The 22,176-nt window shown below is 35.6% G+C and overlaps 1 protein-coding gene across 3 annotated transcripts in view; it reads right to left on the bottom strand.

Annotated features, from left to right (window-relative positions):
- The window catches only part of AMN1 (antagonist of mitotic exit network 1 homolog), a 66,976-nt gene extending 45,203 nt beyond the window's left edge, over positions 1–21,773 (bottom strand). The window contains exons 1-2 of one of the 3 annotated variants that reach the window (XM_051962802.1): positions 21,566–21,773; positions 5,273–5,405 (exon numbers count right to left, since the gene is read on the bottom strand). In XM_051962802.1, the coding sequence (XP_051818762.1) occupies positions 5,273–5,405; positions 21,566–21,603 (171 nt within the window). In that variant the 5' untranslated portion in view covers positions 21,604–21,773. The remainder of the gene's footprint in view (positions 1–5,272; positions 5,406–21,565) is intronic. The other 2 variants (XM_051962803.1, XM_051962801.1) reach the window with 2 other exon arrangements.
- Between the last annotated feature and the right edge of the window lie 403 nt (positions 21,774–22,176).

Here is a 22,176-nt window from a genome sequence, read left to right on the forward strand (position 1 = left end):
TAATTCTGCTACAGCAAAAACCTGAAAACCAAGAAAGATATGAGTTTTTCCATATAATACTTGGTTTTATTTAAAATTAGGAAATACTGAATATATTTCTTTTTTTCCTTTTTATATTTGAAAAAAGAGTAAGAAAAAAAGGAAAATAGAAAAAAATACAAAACAAAATAAAGCAAAACAAAACATTATCATGTGCTCAGCAGAACATCAGAGAGGATTCAAACTATAGAACAACAAATGACCAGATCAAGAAAGTACATAGATTAGCAGAAGAAATTATATTCATGAATGACCATTTTTTCTTTACTTCCTTGTAAATTGTTCTTTGGTTCTTTTCTGCTCTCCTTATTTACTTTATTCTTTTTCTTCCCTTTCATCCCCCTCCACCACTTCCAATTAAACTAATTTTAAGTACAGCCTTTAAAAAAGCTCTTTCCTATCCTTGTTGCCTCTTTAACTAAATTCTGCGCCATAACTTGCCTTGCTATTACTTAACTTCCCTCCACCCAAGGATCCTTTGGATTCTTCTTCCCTCACCCTTTGCTTCCTCATCCACCCATCTTTCCCCCTTATTTCTTCACAGATTTTGGAGGGTGTTGTACCCTTCATGGTATATAGGTAGTGTAATCTATTGAATCCATTCCCTATGTGAGTAGGTTTTTAGAACTACAAGCTCACCTCTCTCTCCCCTCTAATACATATCTATTCTGTATCTATTCTTCCTTTGCATCTCATTTATATAATATGATTGCTATTTTTACTTTAACTCTGACAATCTTTCTTTTGAGCCAACACATGATTGATGGGAATTTTATATACATGCATGTGTGTATATATGTTATAAACACACACATATTTTAAAAATAAATTGTCCATGTTTAAACAGTTTGCCACATCAAGTTTCTTAAAATTGATCTTTCATGTTAGCACTTATATGTTAAATTTTCTGTTAAATTCAAGTTTGGTTAATAGAAAGTCCTGAAAATCTACAAATTTGTTGAATGTATCTTTTTTTCTCATTCAGGATTATAGATAATTTTGCTGGATATGATATTTTTGGTCGCTGGCCTAGTTCTTTTGGTTGTCAGTAGATATGATTCTAGGACCTGTGGTCTTTTATTGTAGCTGCTGTAGCTCCAGCATATTTTAATTGTTTTTTTCTTGTTTCCTGCAAAATTCAGCAATAATATTCCCATTTTTTCTATTTTTACTTTCCCCACATGTTTTATCATTCCAGGACAATTTTTTGGATTCTTGCCTGTATTATTGTGTCAAGATTCTCCAAATCTTTACAAAAAATTAAATAACTTTAATCTTTAAAGTTATTACCAAAAAGGTAATAACTTTCTGGCAGTCCAATTATTCTTATATTTTCTCTTCTTGATCTGTTCTCCAGATTGTTTTTCTTATGTTTCATATTTTGTCCCATTTTCTCATTCTTTATAATCTGGTTTGTTATTTCTTGGTCTCTCATAGCTTCGCTGGCTTCCTCTAGCCCAATTCTAATTTTCAAAACATTATTTTCTTCTATGAGACTCTGTACCCCTTTTTTTAGGTAATCAAGTTTTTTCATAAGCTTCTTGTTTTTCTTAGATGGTTTAAATTGTTTTTTTTTTAGTTTTTCCCTCACTGTCTCTCGTTTGATTTTTGAATTCCTTTTTGAGTTCTTCTACAAATTCTCTCTGGGTAGAGAACCATTTTACTCTTTGCGGAAGAAGCTTTTTTTTTTTTTTTTTTAAACTAAAGTGTCCTCTGAAAATGAATCCAGGTCATCCTGGTCCCATGATATGTTTCAATGGTGAGATTCTTTTTTATTTGCTGGTTCATTTTTTTTTTAAATAAAAGTTATTAGTGTAAGCATCTGTAATGTGGGGTGGGGAAATGGTGTCTCAAGCTTCCCTTCAGCTCTCCAATTTGTTTGGTACCCCAGATTCCTACAAGTGGCCACAGCCAGTAGTGCCCCTGTCCCACTGCTTCTGCACTCATCAGGTGCTGGTTCCTTCTCACCCAGGGTGGTGCCTCAGCAGCACAGCTGGACCCAGTGTTCCCAGTAAATCAAGATTCACTTAAGTCTTCCCGGACTCAAATCCTGATGCCACAAACAGATGGGGAGGTGAGAATCTTTATAGTTCTTGCTGAGGCTTCAGGCAGTTAGCCCAGAGATGTTTGAACTTCAGACAGGTTAATCCCCAACGTGGGCCTTTCTTCAGATCTTCTCAGGTTATAGCTAGAAGACCCCAGTTCTGCCCCAAGTCTTCTAGAGTTTTCACTAGACTATGCTTGACCTGAGGTACAAATTTGTTCTATTTGTGGGGGAAATCAGGAGAGCTTTAAATTTAGCAACCCACTCTACCAGAATACTCCCAATACTGAATACTAAACATACTGAATATAACAGTTAAAATTCAGAAATCATAAAAGTATAATTTGCTCATGATAATTCACACATAAAACATTTTAAGATTTGTAAGTACTTTTCTCACAATTAATGAATGATTATCTCTATTTGACAGACTAAGAAACTGAGGTTCTGAGAGGTTATAAAACATGTCCAAGATCACACAGCTAATGTCCAAATTGGGATTCAAACTCAGATCTCCTGATTCTAAGCCCGCTATTCCATTTTGTTTCTCTATATAATAACATGAACTATATTTTGATTATTAAAGTTTGTATCTTTCTTTTTTATCCCTTAAGACTTGGGTGACATGCCCTATTTCCACTGTGAAGCTTTTGCTGATGAGCTCTGAAATGTTAATGGTCTCCCTTTTTTAACTACCCCTTGCATAAAGAGCGCACATCCCCCAGTAGAATATAAATTGCTGGAGAATAAGGACTGTTTCATTTTTGTCTTTGTAGCCTAGTGGTAGGAACTTAAAAAATGTCTTCTACATAAATAAATTTGCTTCAAGAAGCCTTACCCAACCCTTCTTTCTCTCAATTATTTCCTATTTATCCTGTATATATAGCTTCTTTGTATAGATTTGTTTGTTTTCTCTCTTGTAAGATTTTAAGTTTCTTGAAGGCAGGGACTGGCTTTTGCCCATTTTTGTATCCCCAATATTTAGTACATTATCTGGATCACAGATTTTTTGATTGACTGATTAAAATATTCACTGAATCTATTTTCTTTGGCTTCTTTTGAAAAAAATCTTTGAGTTAGAATGTGGGGGAAAAAAGTTCAAATTCCCCCAAAAGTACTGAATAGACACAAAGGATATTTTTATGCAGAAATTTTTATTTTTTTCAGTTTCTTAAATATAAAAAACAATGACAAAGATTAACAAAGTAGTTCCATGGGATGATAAGAAGTAAATAGTGAATTCTACAAAATATTTTGGTGTCATTTTTATGAGAGAAAATATTTAAAAATCTTGATATTTTAAAAATCATCATTCTTTCCTCTTCACCTATAACAAGAAAGTTGTTTTGCTTCTTTATTTATCAGAAGAAATCTTTATATTCTTGACGTTTTGTGCTATTTTTACTTTTATAGGCATAATTCTCAAAGAATAACATGAGGCTGAAAAAAGGAAGTCATTCTTTCTATTCCATCAAGATAAATACTTAATTTTCCATTTCTTCTATGTCTCCTTTATAGGGAGATAATTAATATTTTATACAGATTTAAAAGTAGAAAATAAAATAAGTACAAAGACTCACAAAGGAAAATTGTTTCCATATTTAGATAAAGAAATTATGAACTCTGAATGTAAAGCAAAGTATTTTTTTTTTCATTTATTTTATTCTCTCATGTTTTCCTTCCTTTTGATTTGTTTCTTCTTTCATAACTGTGATGAATATGCAAGGATGTTTTACATGATAGCACATGTATAAATTACATCAAATTGCCTGTCATCTTCAGAAGAGAAGAAGGGAAAATGGGAAGGGAGAGAGAAAAATTTAGAACTCAAAATTTTGTAAAATAAATGCTAAAATTTTTCTTGACAGATAAAATGGGGGAAAAATGAAATACTATTAAAAATAAAAAAGGGAGTAATTTCTGAAGTCAAAAACAAGGTAAGGCAAAAATATGTATTGCATATTTAAGCACTGATATTCTTTTAAGAACTATTAAAACAATTTAAAAAAACAGTAATTACATAATCTGATTTCAGTAGGATTAAGCAAAATAGATTTGTTAAATAAGTGCAAAAACTATATATTCATTCATATGTACTCAGAAAAAAACAATGTCAATAGTGTCATCACAGAAAACATAGCATTTTAACACTACTATATGTACATCCACCAATTTGGTTCCTCCATACAGGAGCAGCTCCCTTTCACCATATCAATTCTCTACCTGTTTTCTAGAACACAAATTCTGACCACTGGCACAGCTGTTCACTAACAATTTCAGTTTCTTAATGTCCCTAATTCTCAAGTATCATAGTAAATATGATTACTTAGAGAAAGTGGATAGACTAGGTAGTTAAAAGATACAGAACACATAAGTAGGAAAAGGAAAAGGTTTGCAAAGATATGAGGTTTTGAAAGAGGCTATAAGCGTTGTTGTGAGGGAAAATAAGCTAGAAAAGCTTGACACTGACCAAAACCAAGAGAACATTGTACATAGCAACAATAAGATTATGTGATGATCGACTGAATGGCTCTTTTCAACAATGAAGTGATTCAAGGCAATTCCAGTAGACTTGTGATGGAAAAAGCCATTTGCATCCAGAGAGAAAACTATGAAAACTGAATGTGGATCACAGCATAGTTATTTCTACCATTTTTTTTTTTATTATTGTTTGTTTGCTTTGGTGTTTTTTCTCATTTTTTTCCCCTTTTGATATGATTTTTCTTGTTTAGCATGATTAATGTGGAAATATTCTTAGGAAAACTGCTCCTGTTTAATGTATATTTTATTACTTGCTATCTAAAGGAGAGGGAAAGAGGAAGGGAAGGAGAAAATTTGAAACTCAAGTTTTGCAAGGGTTCTGAATATTGAAAACTATCTTTGCATGTATTTTGAAAAATTAAAAAATATTATTATAACAAAAAAAGGAAAAGAAAAACTTGGCACTGGTTCAGAAACAGTGGAGTCTAATGAACTTCATGAGGTGTAATGAACTTCATGAGGTGAAGGAGTTAAATAAGAAGTCAAGAAATCAACTAAAAGAAATGTAGGAGTAGTCAACAAATATAAACACTTTGTTGAACTGAAAAAAAAGCTGATGTTCAAGTACATTTTTAAAAGTTATTATTCCCAGTATAATTAAATCTAATATATAATTACTTTAACTTTGAACAGTTTATATATTCTTACCTCACTAATATTGGAATCTGTTATTCGCCCTTGAAAACTCATAATTTTAATCATCTTATCTTTTATATTGGGAGGCAAAAGTTTAATGTCTGTGACATATCGGGAAATATTCTTCATCAAGCACCAAATGCATCTGAAATATAAATAGAAAGACAAAATAAACTGCATCATAATTTTCACTTCTATTCCTACATGATGTAATAGTGCATGTCCGTTCCATACAGTATATTTGGATATTATGTATCAATAGTTATGCTTTTATCTGAATACACTTCTATTTCATTAAATACTCAATCTCTATATTACCTCATTGTTGTTTCTACTCAGTCATTTCAATCATGCCTGACACTCTGCGATATCATTTGGGATTTTATTGGCAAAGATATTGAAGAACTTTCCCATTTTCTTCTCTAGCTCATTCTAGAAGTGAGAAACTGAGGCAAAGAGGGTTAGGTGACTTTCCCGAATTAACACAACAATGAGTATCTGAGGCTTGAATTTGAACTCAAGAAGTTTTCCTGCTACCAAACCCAGTGATCTCTCCACTGCTCCACCTAGATATCAATATATATTCTTTCTCCAAATCTATATTTTCTAGTGTTCAAGTTTACTACATACTAAATACTTAATAAATGTTTGTTGATTTGCTTACAATATATATCTTTAGTCAACTTTCCTTCAATTCCTCAGCTGCCTAAAGATTTTTGTCATGAAATGGTTAGTAGTCCCCATTTAGTCATCTCTTTACTAAGTTTTTAAGATACATTTCATTATACTACTCTGATATTGTAGAATCAGAAGGTAAAATAACCATCAAAAGAATTCACTGATCACCTCCTGAAAGAGATCCCAAAATTAAATCACCAAGGAATATCATGGCTAAATTTCAGAACTATCGCACCAAGGAAAAGATATTGCAAGCAGCCAGACAGAAATAATTCAAATACCGAGGAGCCACAATTATAATAGGTTTTCTTTCCCTCTTCATAAGATGTAATTTCCCTTATTTTTCCTCCTTTTTCCTCTTTTTCCAGTGTGATCCCCTTTCCACCTCTAGTTTCTTTTTCATATTATAATAATATCAAATTATACCTGCATTTTCTTAGTATGCTCATAGCAGAAATATACTTTTCAAGAAATAGATAGCAAAACTACACTGGAGGATCTCAACCTTGTTCTCTCAGAACTAGATAAATTGAAAGACAAAATAAGAAAAGTTAAGGAGATAAACAAAATGTTAAAAAAAAAAAAAGTTCAGTATGATAGATCTTTGGAGAAAATTGAACGGAGACAGAAAGGAATATATTTTCTTCTCAGTGGCTCATAAAACTTAACTCAAAATCAAATGCAGAAAGGCAGAAATAATAAATTCTTTTTTTTTTTCAGATCATGATGCAATAAAAATCACATGCAATATAAGAACAGGAGAAAATAGACCAAAAAGTAATTGGAAACTAAATAATCTCATCCTAAAGAATGAATGGGTGAAACAGCAAATCATAGACACAATTAATAATTTCTTCCAAGAAAACAACAATAATGGGACAACATATCAAAATTTGTGGGATACAGCCAAAGCAGTAATAAGGGGAAATTTTTTTTCTTCTTGATCCGATTGTTCTTGTGCACTAAGATAATTGTATAAATATGCATACATATATTAGATTTAACATATATTTTTAACATATGTAACATGTATTGGACGACCTGCCATCTAGGGGCTGGAGTGGAGGAAAGGAGGGAAAAATTTGGAACAGAAAGTTTTGTAAGGGTCATTGTTGAAAAATTACTTATGCATATGTTTTGTAAATAAAAAGGTTTAATAAAATTTTAAAAAGAAAAAGAAAAAAGATACATTTCATTTTCTGTATTTTCTTCTATTTATATATTATCTATCAAAAATGATACAGAAAAAACCCTTGGCCAAAAAAATTATTCAAATAGTATAATCTAAATATTGAATAGAGCAACTAAGTGGTACAATGGATTGATCAATGAGCCTGGAGTCAGAAAGACTCATATTTCCTGAGTTCAAAGCTGCCCTCAGAATGATCCTGGGCAAGTCACTTAACCCTGTTTGCTTGAGTTCCCTTATATGCAAAATTAATTGGAGAAGGAAATGGCAAGCCACTTTAGTATTCTTGCCAAGAAAATCCCAAATAGTGTCATGAAGAGTGGGATACAATTTAACAGTAAAATAGTGAACGTGTTTGGATTTAGCTTTATAAATAGGTAGGGTGTAAAACGATAAAACTTCATAGTAGGATTTTGATGACCCCCAAAAGTAATGTAGTAGAAAGGATACCAGATTATTACTTACAACCTTTATTACTTACTTCTTTTGCTTTCCATTAAGCCATATGCTATCTGACTTCAGACCTTATTTTTCATATGAAATTACTCTCTCCAAAGTTGCTAATAATCCCTTAATTGCCAAATCTAATGGCTTTTTCTCAGAGCTCATCCTTGACTTCTCTGGGGCATTTGATACAATTGACTATCATTTCTTCCTGGATTCTCTTCTCTCTGTTTTTTATAACACTGTTTTCTCTTTGTTTTTCTGTCTAATTTTCTCACTCTTCTTTGCTGGTTCATCATCCATATCATATTCCTTATCTGTGAATATGCTGACACTCTACTAAAACTCTTGATGACTTTTATCAGCTTACATGGATTTAATTATCTATTCAATCAATAAACATTTATTAAGAGACTATCATATGACAGGCACTGTGCTAACTGCTAGAGATACAAAAAAGGTAAAAAAAACAGTCCTCAAGAAGCTTATAGTGAAGGAGACAACCTGCAAACAAATATATTTAGAGCAAACTATATACAGGGTAAATAGGAAATAATTAAGAGAAGGAAAGCATCAAAATTAACAGAGGCTGGGGGAAAGCTTCCAGTAAAAGACAGGATTTTAGTCAAGCCTTAAAGGAAGCTAAGAAGAGCAATAGGTAGAGCAAAGGAGAGAGAGTATTCTGGGACTTTGTCAGGAGAGTATCTTGTTTTCAGAATACATAGGAGGCCATTGTCATTAGATCAAAAAACATGTGTCTGGAAGTTAAGCATAAGACTAAGAAGGTAGGAGAGGGGTAAGATGATGCAGGGTTTTGAATGCCAAATAAGGCATTTCAGATTTGATCCTGCAGGTAACTAAAAGTCACTTGAGTTTTTTGAGTGAGGAATGAGGGTAACAAGATCAGACCTGCACTTTAGAAAAATCATCTTAGTGGCTAAATGGATGGATTGGGATAAAGAGACTTGTACACCAGGCAAGCTATTACAATATTCCAGAAATGAAATGATAAAAACCTGCACTAAAATACAGTAGTGTCAGAGGAGGGAAGAGAATATATTTGAAAGATGTTACAAAGGTAAAATTATCAGGCCTTAGCAATAAATTGGATGGGGGTGTATTTAGGTTTAGAATCTTTAAGGTCCCTTCTTAGCCTGATCTGCACTATTTCAATAGATCTATGAATTTGTCAATACAGATATTCCCTGCTATAATGTAGATTACAACTCAATTTGAGTGACTTTCATGAATATTTTTCATAAATGTACCAGTATCTGAAATTTCTGCCATAAGCAGAATTTTTCAAGGACATTTTAATTAAGATAAATAGTAAAGCTGTGGGACTTCAAGGATGGACATTCCTTACAATCAGGAAGACATGAGTCCAAGTCCCACATCTGATACATATTGGCAGTGTAATCCTAGATCAGAAGTCCTGGTCACATGCAGCCTGCTGAGGACATTTATATGGCCTAGCCAGGTTATGGCAAAATCAGACCAAAAGTGACATTTGACCTAAATTTGCGTTGACAATGCACACTTCTGGCACTGGGCTGAGGAGGTGGAGACAGAGTGTGAGGCGATACTGAGGTGAGGTGAATTCCCAGGCTGGGGTGTGTGGTGTGAAGAAGGGAGAGGAGAGATGCAGAAGATGGAGAACTGACGGCCCGCAGCCTTGTACAGTAATGGCAGCCACCACAACAGACAGGTGCGGGGGATGTACAGTGCATGCTGCGCATGTCACGGCCGCTGCAGGGGGAATTCACTGCAGCAGTGAAGGTTGGAAGCAGGAGCGCAAAGAGCTGGAGAGAGAGTGCAGGAAACAGAGGCATCACAGTGCAGAGGCAGCTTGGAGGAAGTTGGGCACTGCAGTCTGTATGTAGTCTGTATTTAGCTTAAAAGAAGCTAAGAAGAACAATAGGTAGAGCAAAGGAGAGAGAGTATTCTGGGACTGAGGGTGACCAATGTCAGGAGAGTATCTTGTTTTCAGAATACATAGGAGGCCATTGTCATTAGATCAAAAAACATGAGTCTGGAAGTTAAGCATAAGTGTGGGCAAAGTTATTGCTGGTATATTGTTTTTGTAGCACTGTATATATATATTGGTATTTTACTAATAGAAATTTGGAATCCCTATGAAATAATGATGTCAAGAAAAAGAAAAATTGACTCGGAGTGTAGGATATGCAAAGAACAGTGGACTTATGATTACTTTTTCATGCAGTACAAGGAAAGAGCTGTATGTCTGATATGCCAGACACTATATTCTGTGTTCAAAGAATATAATTTGCGTCAACACTATGAAACTCAACATAAAGATAAATATGATTGTTTGGTTGGAGAAGTGAGAAAAGATAAAATATTAAAACTGAAAAATACATTGACAACTCAGCAAAATACTTTTGTGAAGCAGAAGCAGCTAAATATTTCATCACTGTGAGCAAGTTTTCAAGTTGCCAGGCTAATAGCATGCATTGGCAGACCATTTATGGAGGGAGAATTTGTTAAAGAATGCCTTCTTTCTCTTGCCAAAGAGATGTGTCCAGAGAAGGCCAATTTATTTAGTAGAGTGAATCTTTCAGTACCTACAATTACATAGAGGATTGAAGAAATGGGAGACAATCTGCATCAGCATTTGCAAAAAAACTCCATTAAAAAAATTTCATATTTTTCCTTGGCACTCAACGAAAGCAATGATGTTCGTGATTCTGCACAACTTTTAATTTTTATTCATGGGATGAATGATTATTTTGAAGTCATAGAAGAGCTTCCTGCACTGCAAAGCATCAAAGGAACAACTACAGGAGAGGATATCTATGAAAAGGTTTGCCAAACTATGAATGGTTTGGAGCTGGACTGGGCTAAACTAGCCAGAGTGACAACTGATGGTGCTCCTAGTATGGTTGGGTCTAAGAAAGGAGTAATTGCTTGCATTAACCAAGACATGGACAAACATAACTATTCTCATCCAATAGCCATACACTGCCTCATCCACCAACAAATCACTGAAGTGGGACTCTATTATGAAAATTGTGGCATCTTGTGTTAACCTCATTAGAGCTAATGCACTAAATCACAGACAATTTCAGGAATTTCTGTCTGAGCTAAATGTTGAGTATGAAGATGTTTTATATCACACAGAAGTCCATTGGCTGAGTCGAGGGAGAGTTTTGAAACGTTTCTATGACTTAATGCCACAGATTACAACTTTTCTGCTTTCAAAAAACAAAGAGGTACCAGAGTTCAATGATGCAGAATGGAAATGGCACCTTGCCTTTCTGACAGATGTAACAGAGCTACTTAACAATTTCAATATGCAACTTCAAGGAAAGGGGAAGCTCATCTGTGATATGCAATCACATGTCAAAGCATTGGAAGTAAAATTAAGCCTCCTCATCAAACAAGTGAAGGAGGAAAACTTCTGCCATCTCCCCATAACTCAAAATCTGTTAGAAGAAAAACTGTTGATTGCATTCCCAAACAAAATACATGTGGATTCACTGGAAAAATTGCAAAAGGAGTTCCAGTTAAGATTTAAAGAGCTTCATCTCCATGAACAGGACATACAGCTTTTCCGTAACCCATTTTCTATTGACATTGAAAATGTGGATACAATTTACCAAATGGAATTGGCTGAACTGCAGAATTGTGACTCTCTGAAAGACGTATTCAAGTCAAGCAGCCTTCATAATTTCTATGCATCCCTCCCCTCTGAGACATATCCTCATCTCAGGAACCATGCACTCAAAATGGCAACCATCTTTGGCAGCACTTATGTCTGTGAACAGACTTTTTCTAGAATGAAACGTTTGAAATCTCCAACCAGATCAAGACTAATGGATGCACACTTGCATCACTTGTTACAACTAGCAGTGACAAATATGGAACCAGACACTGACCATCTCATTAGCCAAAAGCAGGCCCATAGTTTCCACTGAAATACTGGTAAGTTTGTTGATTTAACTTTACTTTATTTTAAATATTGTATTTGTTCCCATTTTGTTTCTTCACTTCAAAATAAGATATATGCAGAGTGCATAAGAATTTGTTCATAGTTTTTGTTGTTACTACAACAGTCTGAGGGACAGTGAACTGGCTCCCAATTTAAAAAGTTTGAGGACCCTTGCCCTAGACAAATCAAATACAGGGTATTCTGAGAAAAAGAGAAGGAATAGCATATGTTAGGCAATTAAAAGACCACTACCATACCTTGGCCATCATTTCCCATCAGACCGTGATGGAGATAGCCCAGGAGCCTGGGAAATAGGAGTGCCCCATCAAACTATCAGACCTGCTTCCCACTGAGCTCCTTTAGCCATTGTTAAGGGAAGAGATATTTCTATGAGGGAAGGGCACCTTCATCATTTCTTCATCTACCACAAACTACTGACCAACTGCCTCCAAAAGACATAAATCTTAGAAGTGGCAACACAACACAGTCCTAATCATAGCAATCATCCAGGAAAGCAACTCCTATAGAGTCCTCTATAGAGAAGGGGACAGCCATCCTCTCCAACTACCAACAAATTGACATCCAGCACAGCTTGGCTAAAGCAGCAAGATTCCTTGACAGACGGAAGGCAATATACAAGCCCAGCAAATCAAATCACCATCACTATTTTGACTGTTATTTTTCCTTGGATTCCAGTAAAAACATCTCAGAATCCTGAAGCCAGGAGCCTCGGGAATAGCACTGCTTCCAGTCCAATGCTAATAGTTATTATCCTGGGAAGTAGCTCATATGAAGATACAATCTAGCTCCTTCAGATGCTACAAACCATACCTATTAAAGAGCTGGAAAAGAAATTTCTTGCCCATAAAATTTCTGACACCAATTCAGTTAAACAATATTGTTGGATAATAGTTTTGTTAACATCAGAAAATGATGATTTTATCAATGGAAATTATTTTAAAGAAGAAGGATTAACATTTGCTGCTGTTCCCCTTTGAAAATAATGAGACTTTTTCATTTGACCTGCAGCTGAAACCTTCCATATATGGTGTGAGTTCTTAACTGATCGAATCATTCTGGAGAGAAATTTGGAAGTATACTCAAAGGGCTATAAAACTTTGATCTAACAATGCCATTACTAGATCTATACCCCAAAGAGAGCGAAGAAAAAGGACATTTATACACGAAAATATTTATAGCAGCTCTCATTTGTGGTGACAAAGAATTGGAAATTAAAAAGAAGTGCAACAACTGAGGAATAGCTGAACAAGATGTAGTATGAATGTAATGGAGTTTTACTGTACTGTAAGAAATAATGATCAGAATGCTTTCAGAAAAACTTGGGAAGACTTACATGAATTAATGCCAAGTGAAATGAGAAAAACCAAGTTGGTCATTGTCCTTTGCTCACCAAGAGGACCAACATGACATCAAGGACAAACTATAGTGTGTCTGACTGTGCCTGATCAGATCAATACAAGCTCAGAAGGCTTTACCACAGGTAAGGCACAAATAGTCCAATTAACCATTTGAAGTAGAGATGTCTCTAAATTACAAATCTTGCCTTTTGAACTACTACAATTCTGATTTGCTCATAGAGTATAGTGCTTTCTCTGATGTAGGCATGCCATGCTAGACAATCTTATGTCAGTATCTCCCATGTCTCACAATCAATTCTCAAGTTCTTCAGAGACCTTGAGAATGTCTTTGCATCATTTCTTCTGACCTCCATATGAATGCTTGCCTTGTGTGAGTTTTTGGTAAATAAGTCTTTTGGGCAAATGTACTTTTGACATTTAAACAACATGACCAGCCCCTCAAAGTTGTGCTCTCTATTATAGAGCTGAATGATTGGCAACTCAAGTCAATCTTGCAGAGGATATTCAGAATATTTCTAAGACAATTCAAATGGGAGCAATCAGAAACCTGGTACTGATAGACTATCCAGGTTTCAAAGGTATACAACTATGAGGTGAGCATAAAGGTCTATAGACTTTGACAGATAATCTAATAACCTCTCCTCTCCCAAACTTTTCCTTCAGAGCTTCCCAGACACTGAGCTAGCTCTCTCAATGTACACAGTTAACAGCAATGAGATGAACTATTAATGACTTAGCTATTCTTAACAATACAATTATCTAGAAATCCAAAGGACTTATGAGGAAAAATGCTATCCACATCCAGAAAAAGAACTGATGAAAGACAGAAGCATACTTTTTTAAAAAACTTAATTGTTCTTTTTTTTATTGCAAAAAGGTCTGAAGTTAATAAAACATTTGACATATAAGAGCCAAAAGAAATATAAGGTAAACATCAAAGATTAATTTCAATGGACTCAATAAGAACAAACTTTATTTTTTATATGTAGGAATGTAAACCCTAGGTGTAAGACTGTCATTAGTAATTGGGCAATTTGAAAGAAATATTGGGCTAGAAGTGAATGTAATGTGATTCTAAAAAGCAAAATAATGCAGGAAAAAGCAAAAAGAGTAATTGTGGTGATCTTCCTCCCAAATGCAGCCAGGTGATAAAAGTTCAGATCTTTTATTATCTCCAATATAGCCCAGTTAGCTTAGAGGTCTATCTCTCTGCTTGGTTCCAAGAGCTCTTGCCGCTTTGTCCTTTGCTTCTGCCTCTGCTTTCTTTAGCCTCCAGAGCCAGCACCACTCTTCATGTCATTCCGGTGAAATCTCCCCAAGTGCTCTGTGTCTGCACCAGAGTGCTCCTCTCCAATGCAGCTGAACTCTCTTCTGCAACCAGCCAGCCAAGTGAAATATGTTCTTTCTTGCCTCGCCTCAGAGAGAGGGCTTCTGGTGTAATTCCGCTGAAATCTGACCGAGAGCCTCTGTCTGTTTCTTTTATACAAGAGGGATGAATTGTGGGATACCAGAGAGAGGCATTATGGGTTTTCTCCCAGAGTGCTCTCTGGTCCTAAGAGCTTTAAGGGAGGTGTGAATTCCCAAAGTTACAAAGTTTACTTTGTGAATCTGGCATACTTGTGAACTCCGATGAATAAAGGTGTAAACACAAGCATTGTACTAATTAGTTCTATTTAGTACCTTGTTCCAGGTTCTGCCCGAAACATCTTCTTGTAAGATTAGATCAACTCTAATTAGTTAGCAGTTTGTAAGGATTCCAACAAGTAATTATCTTATATAAATGAGAAGTGAGAGAAAAAACTGACACAGAGAGGAAGAGTTGGTAGTTCTGGAACCCTACTCTTGTCCAGAAAGAGGGAACAACACATATATATCCAGAAGGGTATAAAAAGGATATAAGAAGATAGGGGAGAATAAGGGAAGGATTTTTAGAGAACCCTTCTCATACCAGATCTGAGTTAAAGAAAGAACAACATATACATTTAGGAGGGAATAAAAGTTTTCTAAATGTATAAAGCTATAAGAGAATGAGTACTAGCTCACCCAATTGGTATAAATAGCCATGTCATACTTCCTAGTGTACTGTACCCTAGTGTACCAAATCCCATGGGATTTGGGCAGCAAGGAGATGGGAGAGGAGATGAAGAAAAGACAAAAGAGAAAGAAGACTCTATTTAGAGTCTTCCTGACCACCTGATCTTGTGAGTCAATATAATCCATAACATTTGTAATTTTGAGTGGATAAATACTGAAATTTATATCTTACTATTTATTAGAATTATATCTTTTACAGACAGAAATAATAACTATATAAAATTAAGAATCAATCAACAAATTTTATTAACATTATCTACTATATGAAGTTCATTGATAAAAAGTTTGTATAAAAAATAGTCCTGACTTTTATGGATCTTAGTATAAACCCATGTAAATTTACATCAATATTATGGAAATTATTTTTGGTTTTATCCTTTTTCAAAGAAGGCCAATGACTTCTTGGGTGAGGTCTTGATTCACTCATGAACCAGATTTAAGGGAGGCTGAGTTGTATAAATTCATCAGTCTCGTTCTTTCTTCCTGAGATATTAAAGTCCAGTGGCAAGATAAAAGCCAGGCTGATCTGCAATGGCCCAGGATATAGTAGTTAACCTTGGAGTCTTTAATATCTGACCCAGTTCTAAGTGCTCTACAATGCCTGCTTTAGTCAACTTCATGGCTGCATGCTTGAGGTAGAGATTACTCAAATTCAGCAACCGGTTTGAGGACTGCTGATTACCCTCTACCTGGTTTAGACAATTTGGCAAGATGGTTTACCAGGATATGGCCACTATGCATTCTACAGCTACTTAGAGCCACAGATGAGAATTGGATGAATCAGACAGACATCAAAGATTAATGAGCAGCCCTAAAAAGAGCTTGGTAAGTACCAGAAGTGCTAGTCTGGTGTAGTAAATCACTGAAGTGGGACTCTGTTATGAAAATTGTGATATTTTGTGTTAATTTCATTAGAGCTAATGCACTAAATCACAGACAATTTCAGGAATTTCTGTCTGAGCTAAATGTTGAGTATGAAAATATTCTATATCACACAGAAGTAGCAAAGGAGCTAGGTTTTATAAACAAGAATAATCAACCCAGCAAAACTCAGTATAATCCTATAGAGGGAGAAATGGATATTAAATAAAATAGAGAACTTTTAAGCATTTCTGAATATTAGAATTGAATTAAAAATCCAACATTCAAACACAAAATTCAAGAAAATATAAAAAAGTAAATATAAGTAAGAAATCACAAAGGGTTTATAATAAGATTAAATTGATTATATTCCTAAATGAGAAAATGATTTATGTAATTCTTAAGAACTTTATCCTTATTGGAGGGAATCTTCATAGACAAGGACATGGGTGTAAATTGATAATGTTGAAATGATCATAACTACCCCAAGATTCACTAGAAATGGGTGTAAATTGATAATATTGAAATGATCATAACTACCCCAAGATACACTAGAAATAGAAGATCTTTCCCTTGGAAACACAGTGTTCTCAAGCAGAAAAGATACTGATTGACAATATAAACCAGAAAAGACTAACCTGTCAAAAACAAAAGAGACCATTTATCTTAATAGATGCAGAAAAACCTTTTGATGAAATGTAATATCCATTCCTATTAAAAACACCAGAGAGCATAGGAATAAATGGAGCTTTCTTTAAAATGATAAGTAGTATCTGTCAGCAAGCATCATCTATATTGAGGATAAACTAGAAGTCTTCCCAATAAGATCCAAGGTGAAAGCAAGAATACTGATTATCACTAGTATTATCCAATACTGTACTAGAAATGCTAGTATAGCAATAAATTCAAATTCTTTAAAATGGGCAATCTATCACTCTTTGCAAATAAGAATTAAGAGAATACTAGAGAATCAACTCAAAAACTATTTGAAATTATTAACAGCTTTAATAAAGTGGCAGAAACAAATACATAAATAATCAGCATTTTTTATATATTATCAATAAGCAGCAAGAGATAAAAAGAGAAATTCAATTTGAAATAACTGTAAGACAATAAATATAAAACCTGCCTGTTTCTATAGTTTTCTCAATTTAGAGCACAAAAGTGCTAGACTGCAACTATATCACTCAGTTTCTCTTCTCTAGACATTTCCAAATTGCTGAAATCACCTTTTATGCACATACTGGAAATTTTTGAGGATAAGAATCTGAGAGAATCCAAGCCAGCAGTCTCTTTGTTGATCATGTATTTGTGCAAGAATTTTCAAGATCCCTGCTAACTACCACTAGTTAAGTCAATAGGGATTTCAGTCAGGCATAAACATTACAATTTAATTATCCATTCAAAAGTGTGACACACATGATCAGAAAGTGGTAGACATGTGTTTCTCACAATCCCAAAGATGACAGATAGACAGATATACAGATGAATAGTTTCTTCTCCTAGGTAGGTTATGCAAACAGATTATAAAGCAGTTTGGGGTAAGTGTAGAGCACTTAGACAGGAAAAGACACATTTTTTTAGAAAAACTTTTAACACAGATTTTTATACCAGACCAAAGAAAACAATATCTTCTTTATTAGTCTGCTAAGTTCCTATTACTTGCTTTATTAGATTACAATGAAATCTAATATCAGCAAATATAACAGAAAATGGAGTCAGTTATGTTCTCCTAAAAACCACTTTTCTACCACCTTTCTAGTATGCCTTATATGCCCTTCCCTCAATCTTACTCTTTGACCCAATGACACTGGTTTCCTTCCTATTCTTTGCACAAAATATACCATCTCCCAGCTCCAGGCATTTTCTTTCTGTCTCTCATGGCCCAGAACACTCTCCCTTAACTCCAGCTTCCCTGGATTCTTTCAAGTCTTGGGGAAAGTCCCACTTTTTGCAAGAGGACTTTTCTGATTTTCCTCCTCTCTCGTTTTGTTAATTATCTCCAATTTATCCTGTATGTATCTTGTTTGTACATAGTTGTTTACTTGATGTCTTCCTCATTAGATTGTGAGTCCTTGAGAAGAGAGAGTAATTTTTGCCTTTATTTGTAACCCTGGTGCTTAGCTTAGTGCTTAGTCACATAGGTAACTAATAAACATTAGTTAACCTTATGACATAAAAAATTTCTGTTACAGAAATTAAGAGAAGGGAAAGATCCAATGATGCCAGTGTGTCCTCAGTCAAATTTATACCTGTTGAAGATTTTAAGCTTAAAAAGACCAAGGTCTCCCATTATATGTAGGGTCATCTCCAGTCATCATGATTTATATCTGGCCACTGGACCATGTTTTCACTCACATGAAAGTTAGAAGAACTGATACAAGGGCACTCTTGAAGAACTCAAGGTTTCTCTGAAGAACTTTGGAAAGGGGAGACATGGGAGATATTGGCAAAAAGACTGTTCAGCATAGTATGCCCCCATCAAAGAAGGTGCTGTATTCCTAGGAGCAAACCAGAATTGAAGTGGTTCAAAAGAAACATGTGATACACAAATTTAAGAGATATCTCCATTCCAAATGTTTAAATGGACTATTTGTGCATAATTTATAATAGAGCTTTCCATGCATATATTGGTCTGCTTGGCCACAGTCAGACACCTTGTACTTTTGCCCTAATATAGTGATATCATTTTGGTCCTCTTTGAGTACAAAGAACAATAACTGATTAATCCTGACAAACTATTTCATCAGTTTTCTTATTTGCAAAAATGAGTTAGATGATTTCTGCCATCCCTTTCTAACACTGCCAGCTGAGCATGAGGTGTCTGCTTTACTTAGTGGAAAAATTTCAAGTGTTTCTTTCACTTTAAGTGAAAGAACCTTCAGAGGATAAATTAGGCTTTTCAGTAAACCAGATCAAATGAGAGAAAAGACATCTCCTCTTTCCCAGTGAATGAATGAGTATGGTTTTTTTTTCTTTTTTCTTTTTTTTTTGGTTAACCATTATATTATTATTATTATTTTAAATTACTTTTTATTGACAGAACCCATGCCAGGGTAATTTTTTACAATATTATCCCTTGCACTCACTTCTGTTCCGATTTTTTCCCTCCCTCCTTCCACCCCCTCCCCCAGATGGCAAACAGTCCTTTACATGTTAAATAGGTTACAGTATATGCTAGATACAATATATGTGTGCAGAACCAAAGAGTTCTCTTGTTGCACAGGAAGAATTGGATTCAGAAGGTATAAATAACCCAGGAAGAAAAACAAAAATAAAGTAGTTTATATTCATTTCCCAGTGTTCTTTCTTTGGGTGTAGCTACTTCTGTCCATTCTTGATCAATTGAAACTGAATTAACTCTCTTTATCGAAGAGATCCACTTCCATCAGAATACATCCTCATACAGTATCGTTGTTGAGGTATGTAATGATTTCCTGGTTCTGCTCATTTCACTTAGTATCAGTTCATGTAAGTCTCTCAAAGCATCTCTGTATTCATCCTGCTAGTCATTTCTTACAGAACAATAATATTCCATAACATTCATATATCACAATTTACCCAACCATTCTCCAATTGATGGGCATTCATTCATTTTCCAACTTCTAGACACTACAAACAGGGCTGCCACAAACATTTTGGCACATACAGGTCCCTTTCCTTTCTTTAGTATCTCTTTGGGATTATGTTTTAAATATCATAGTTCTTCAAGATAAACACACATTTTATCTATTCTTCATTTGTAGGTCTTCCCAAGATTTCAAGAAAATTATTTCATAACAGTAATTTATACTTGTGAGCAACTTAAGGTAGCACAGAAGATAGAGCACTGAACCTGGAGCCAGAAAGAACTGGACTCAAATTCAATCTTAGATAATTACTGTGTGATTCTGGGCAAGTCACTACTATTTGCCTCAGGTTATTTAGGTATAAAATGAGTTGGAGAAAGAAATGGCAAATCACCCTAGTATTTCTGCCAAGAAAACCCCAAATAGGGTTAGGAAGAATCAGACATGATTGCACTGATTGAATGACAAGAACATAATTGTGTGGGAGTACTTTTGGGGGCAGCTAGGTGGTACAGAGGATAAAGCACCGAGTTTGAAGTTTATCTTCCGAATTCAAATCTAGCTTTAGACACTAGTTGTGTGACTCTAGGCAAGTTATTTTATCAAGTTTGTCTCAGTTACTCATAAAATGAAATGGAAAAGGAAATGGCAAACCACTCCAGTATCTGTCTCAAGAAAACGCCAAAATAGAGTCTGGAAGAGTCTGCACTTATCTACGTACATTTATTACTCTTTGCTTTGCTGTCAAACCCTTAGGACCATCCATAGTTTCCATTTGACTTGAAGCAAAAACATACATTTGTTAGTATCTCTCCAACTGAAAAAAACTCAGGGATTGTCTGATTTCTCTATTTGTATTTCCCCTCCTCCCCTCAGAGAGCACCACTCCAATGGGTTGATCATATTCTAATGCCAATGTAGCTTGATTAAAGACTTTTATGTAGAGCCACACTGAACAAGCATTCACAAGGTGGCTAGAAGTGACACAAAGAAAAAGTGACATAGAGCGCTCTGTGTTTAAATGTAGCTGTGTGACCATAGGCAAATCATTTAACCCCAATTTCCTTGCAGGGGGGAAAACAATACAAAGATGTCCTTATAAAAACTTCAGAACTGAATATAAGAGCATCAGAGAAGCTGCTATGCTCTATGAACAAAGCAGAATTGAACTAACTCAGAAGAAACATGATGATGCAGATGCTACAAAATTAAGAGAAGCAGCCTCACATATTCACCGGGACTATTTGTGTCCCACCTGTGGCAAAGCATCCGGAGCTTGTATTGATCAGCCACAGTGAGATATACTGTAATTCCACTCTAACACAGTGATGTCATTTTGGTCCTCTTCCAGAACAAAAGACAACTACCAGTTTATATCCCCAGCATTTAGGACAGTGCTTTTGTACACAGCGATCGATTAATAGCTTAACTTCAGTTAAGTGATTAATGGATAGAGTCTGGAAAACCTGAGTTCAAATCCAATCTCACTTATTAGCTGTGTGCCATTGAACAAAACTTTCTTTCTCTGTAAAATGGAAATGATAATAATGGCATGACACCTACTTCCCTGGGTAGTTTTATCAGATGAGATAATATTTATAAATTACTTTTGCAAACCCCTAAATGCTATAAAATGCTATTAGTAAGGGTTTCATGTGACCATTTTGAACCCCAAAGGGCAGAAAATACTCGCTTGGAAGGGTTCCTAACTTCAGATACCCTCGGAGCCCAGCGCCTGGCACTTAGCAGTTGCCTAATAAAGGCTTACTGAATGAGTATATGAATGACCGAAATCCTGGGGAGACGGTCCCTTTTTTGGGGAAGGGGAGGGCACAAGCCTAGCTTGCCCGCGCCTATTCAGAAAGATTTGGACCTTCCTTCCCCTTTCTCCCAAACCTCAAGTCTGGGGACAAAAACCTCGGGGCCCAACCTCTGCAAAGCAAAAACAAACACAGAAGGCAGAACGCCCGATGTCCGCCCCGAGCCGCCCAGGGAGCCAGGAGAAAAGCAGTTGGAGGCGGCGGCTGGAGGTATGATGGAATTCCGGGGATGGGGCAAGGTCTGGCCTGGACCGGAAGGCTCATGCAGATAGGGCCTGGAGGGGAAGACGCAGTTATGGGGCAGGGGCGGGGCACTCACAGGTCCAGGAGGTGACTGACCCGTCGGGAATGAGGCATGGCGGCCTTCTAGGCCGGGCCTGGCCCAGAGCCTTCGATCCAATTCCCTCAACTCCCAAAGTAGCCAGACCAGCCCTGATACTGCGAACCTCCCATCACCGGGCTCGGCTGACGTCAACTGCGACATTCTTTCTTGAAGGCTGGAGCAGCTAGGGGAAAGGGGCGGGATCACGAAAAGAGAATCGAAGATCTGCCCTCGTGATGCCTCATGGTAATTGTAGTTTAAAATTCTACAGGGGGCCTAGCTAGGTTCCCTCCAAATATGCCTCAATCTGCACTTAGTCATTCATCTGTTTCTATCGGTAAAGTGATATGAAACTAATGGGAAGAAACATGTTTCAATGTGAGTTTTCTGAAATTATGATTGATTGAATATTACACTAATCAGAGTTTCTAAATCTTTCAAAGTTATTAATCTTATAATATTTTTATCAATTTAAATTGCTCTCATGGTTCTATTTACTGAACTCCATCAGTTCATGCAAGTTTTCCCTAGTGGAATTACTTAAATAGTGAAGCCCCCTCAGAAAGTATGCAGAACATTCTTGCAAAACATTCACATTCCTATGTGAC

Source organism: Antechinus flavipes, chromosome 5 (genome assembly GCF_016432865.1).
Source record: "Antechinus flavipes isolate AdamAnt ecotype Samford, QLD, Australia chromosome 5, AdamAnt_v2, whole genome shotgun sequence".
NCBI classification, from domain to species: Eukaryota; Metazoa; Chordata; class Mammalia; order Dasyuromorphia; family Dasyuridae; genus Antechinus; species Antechinus flavipes.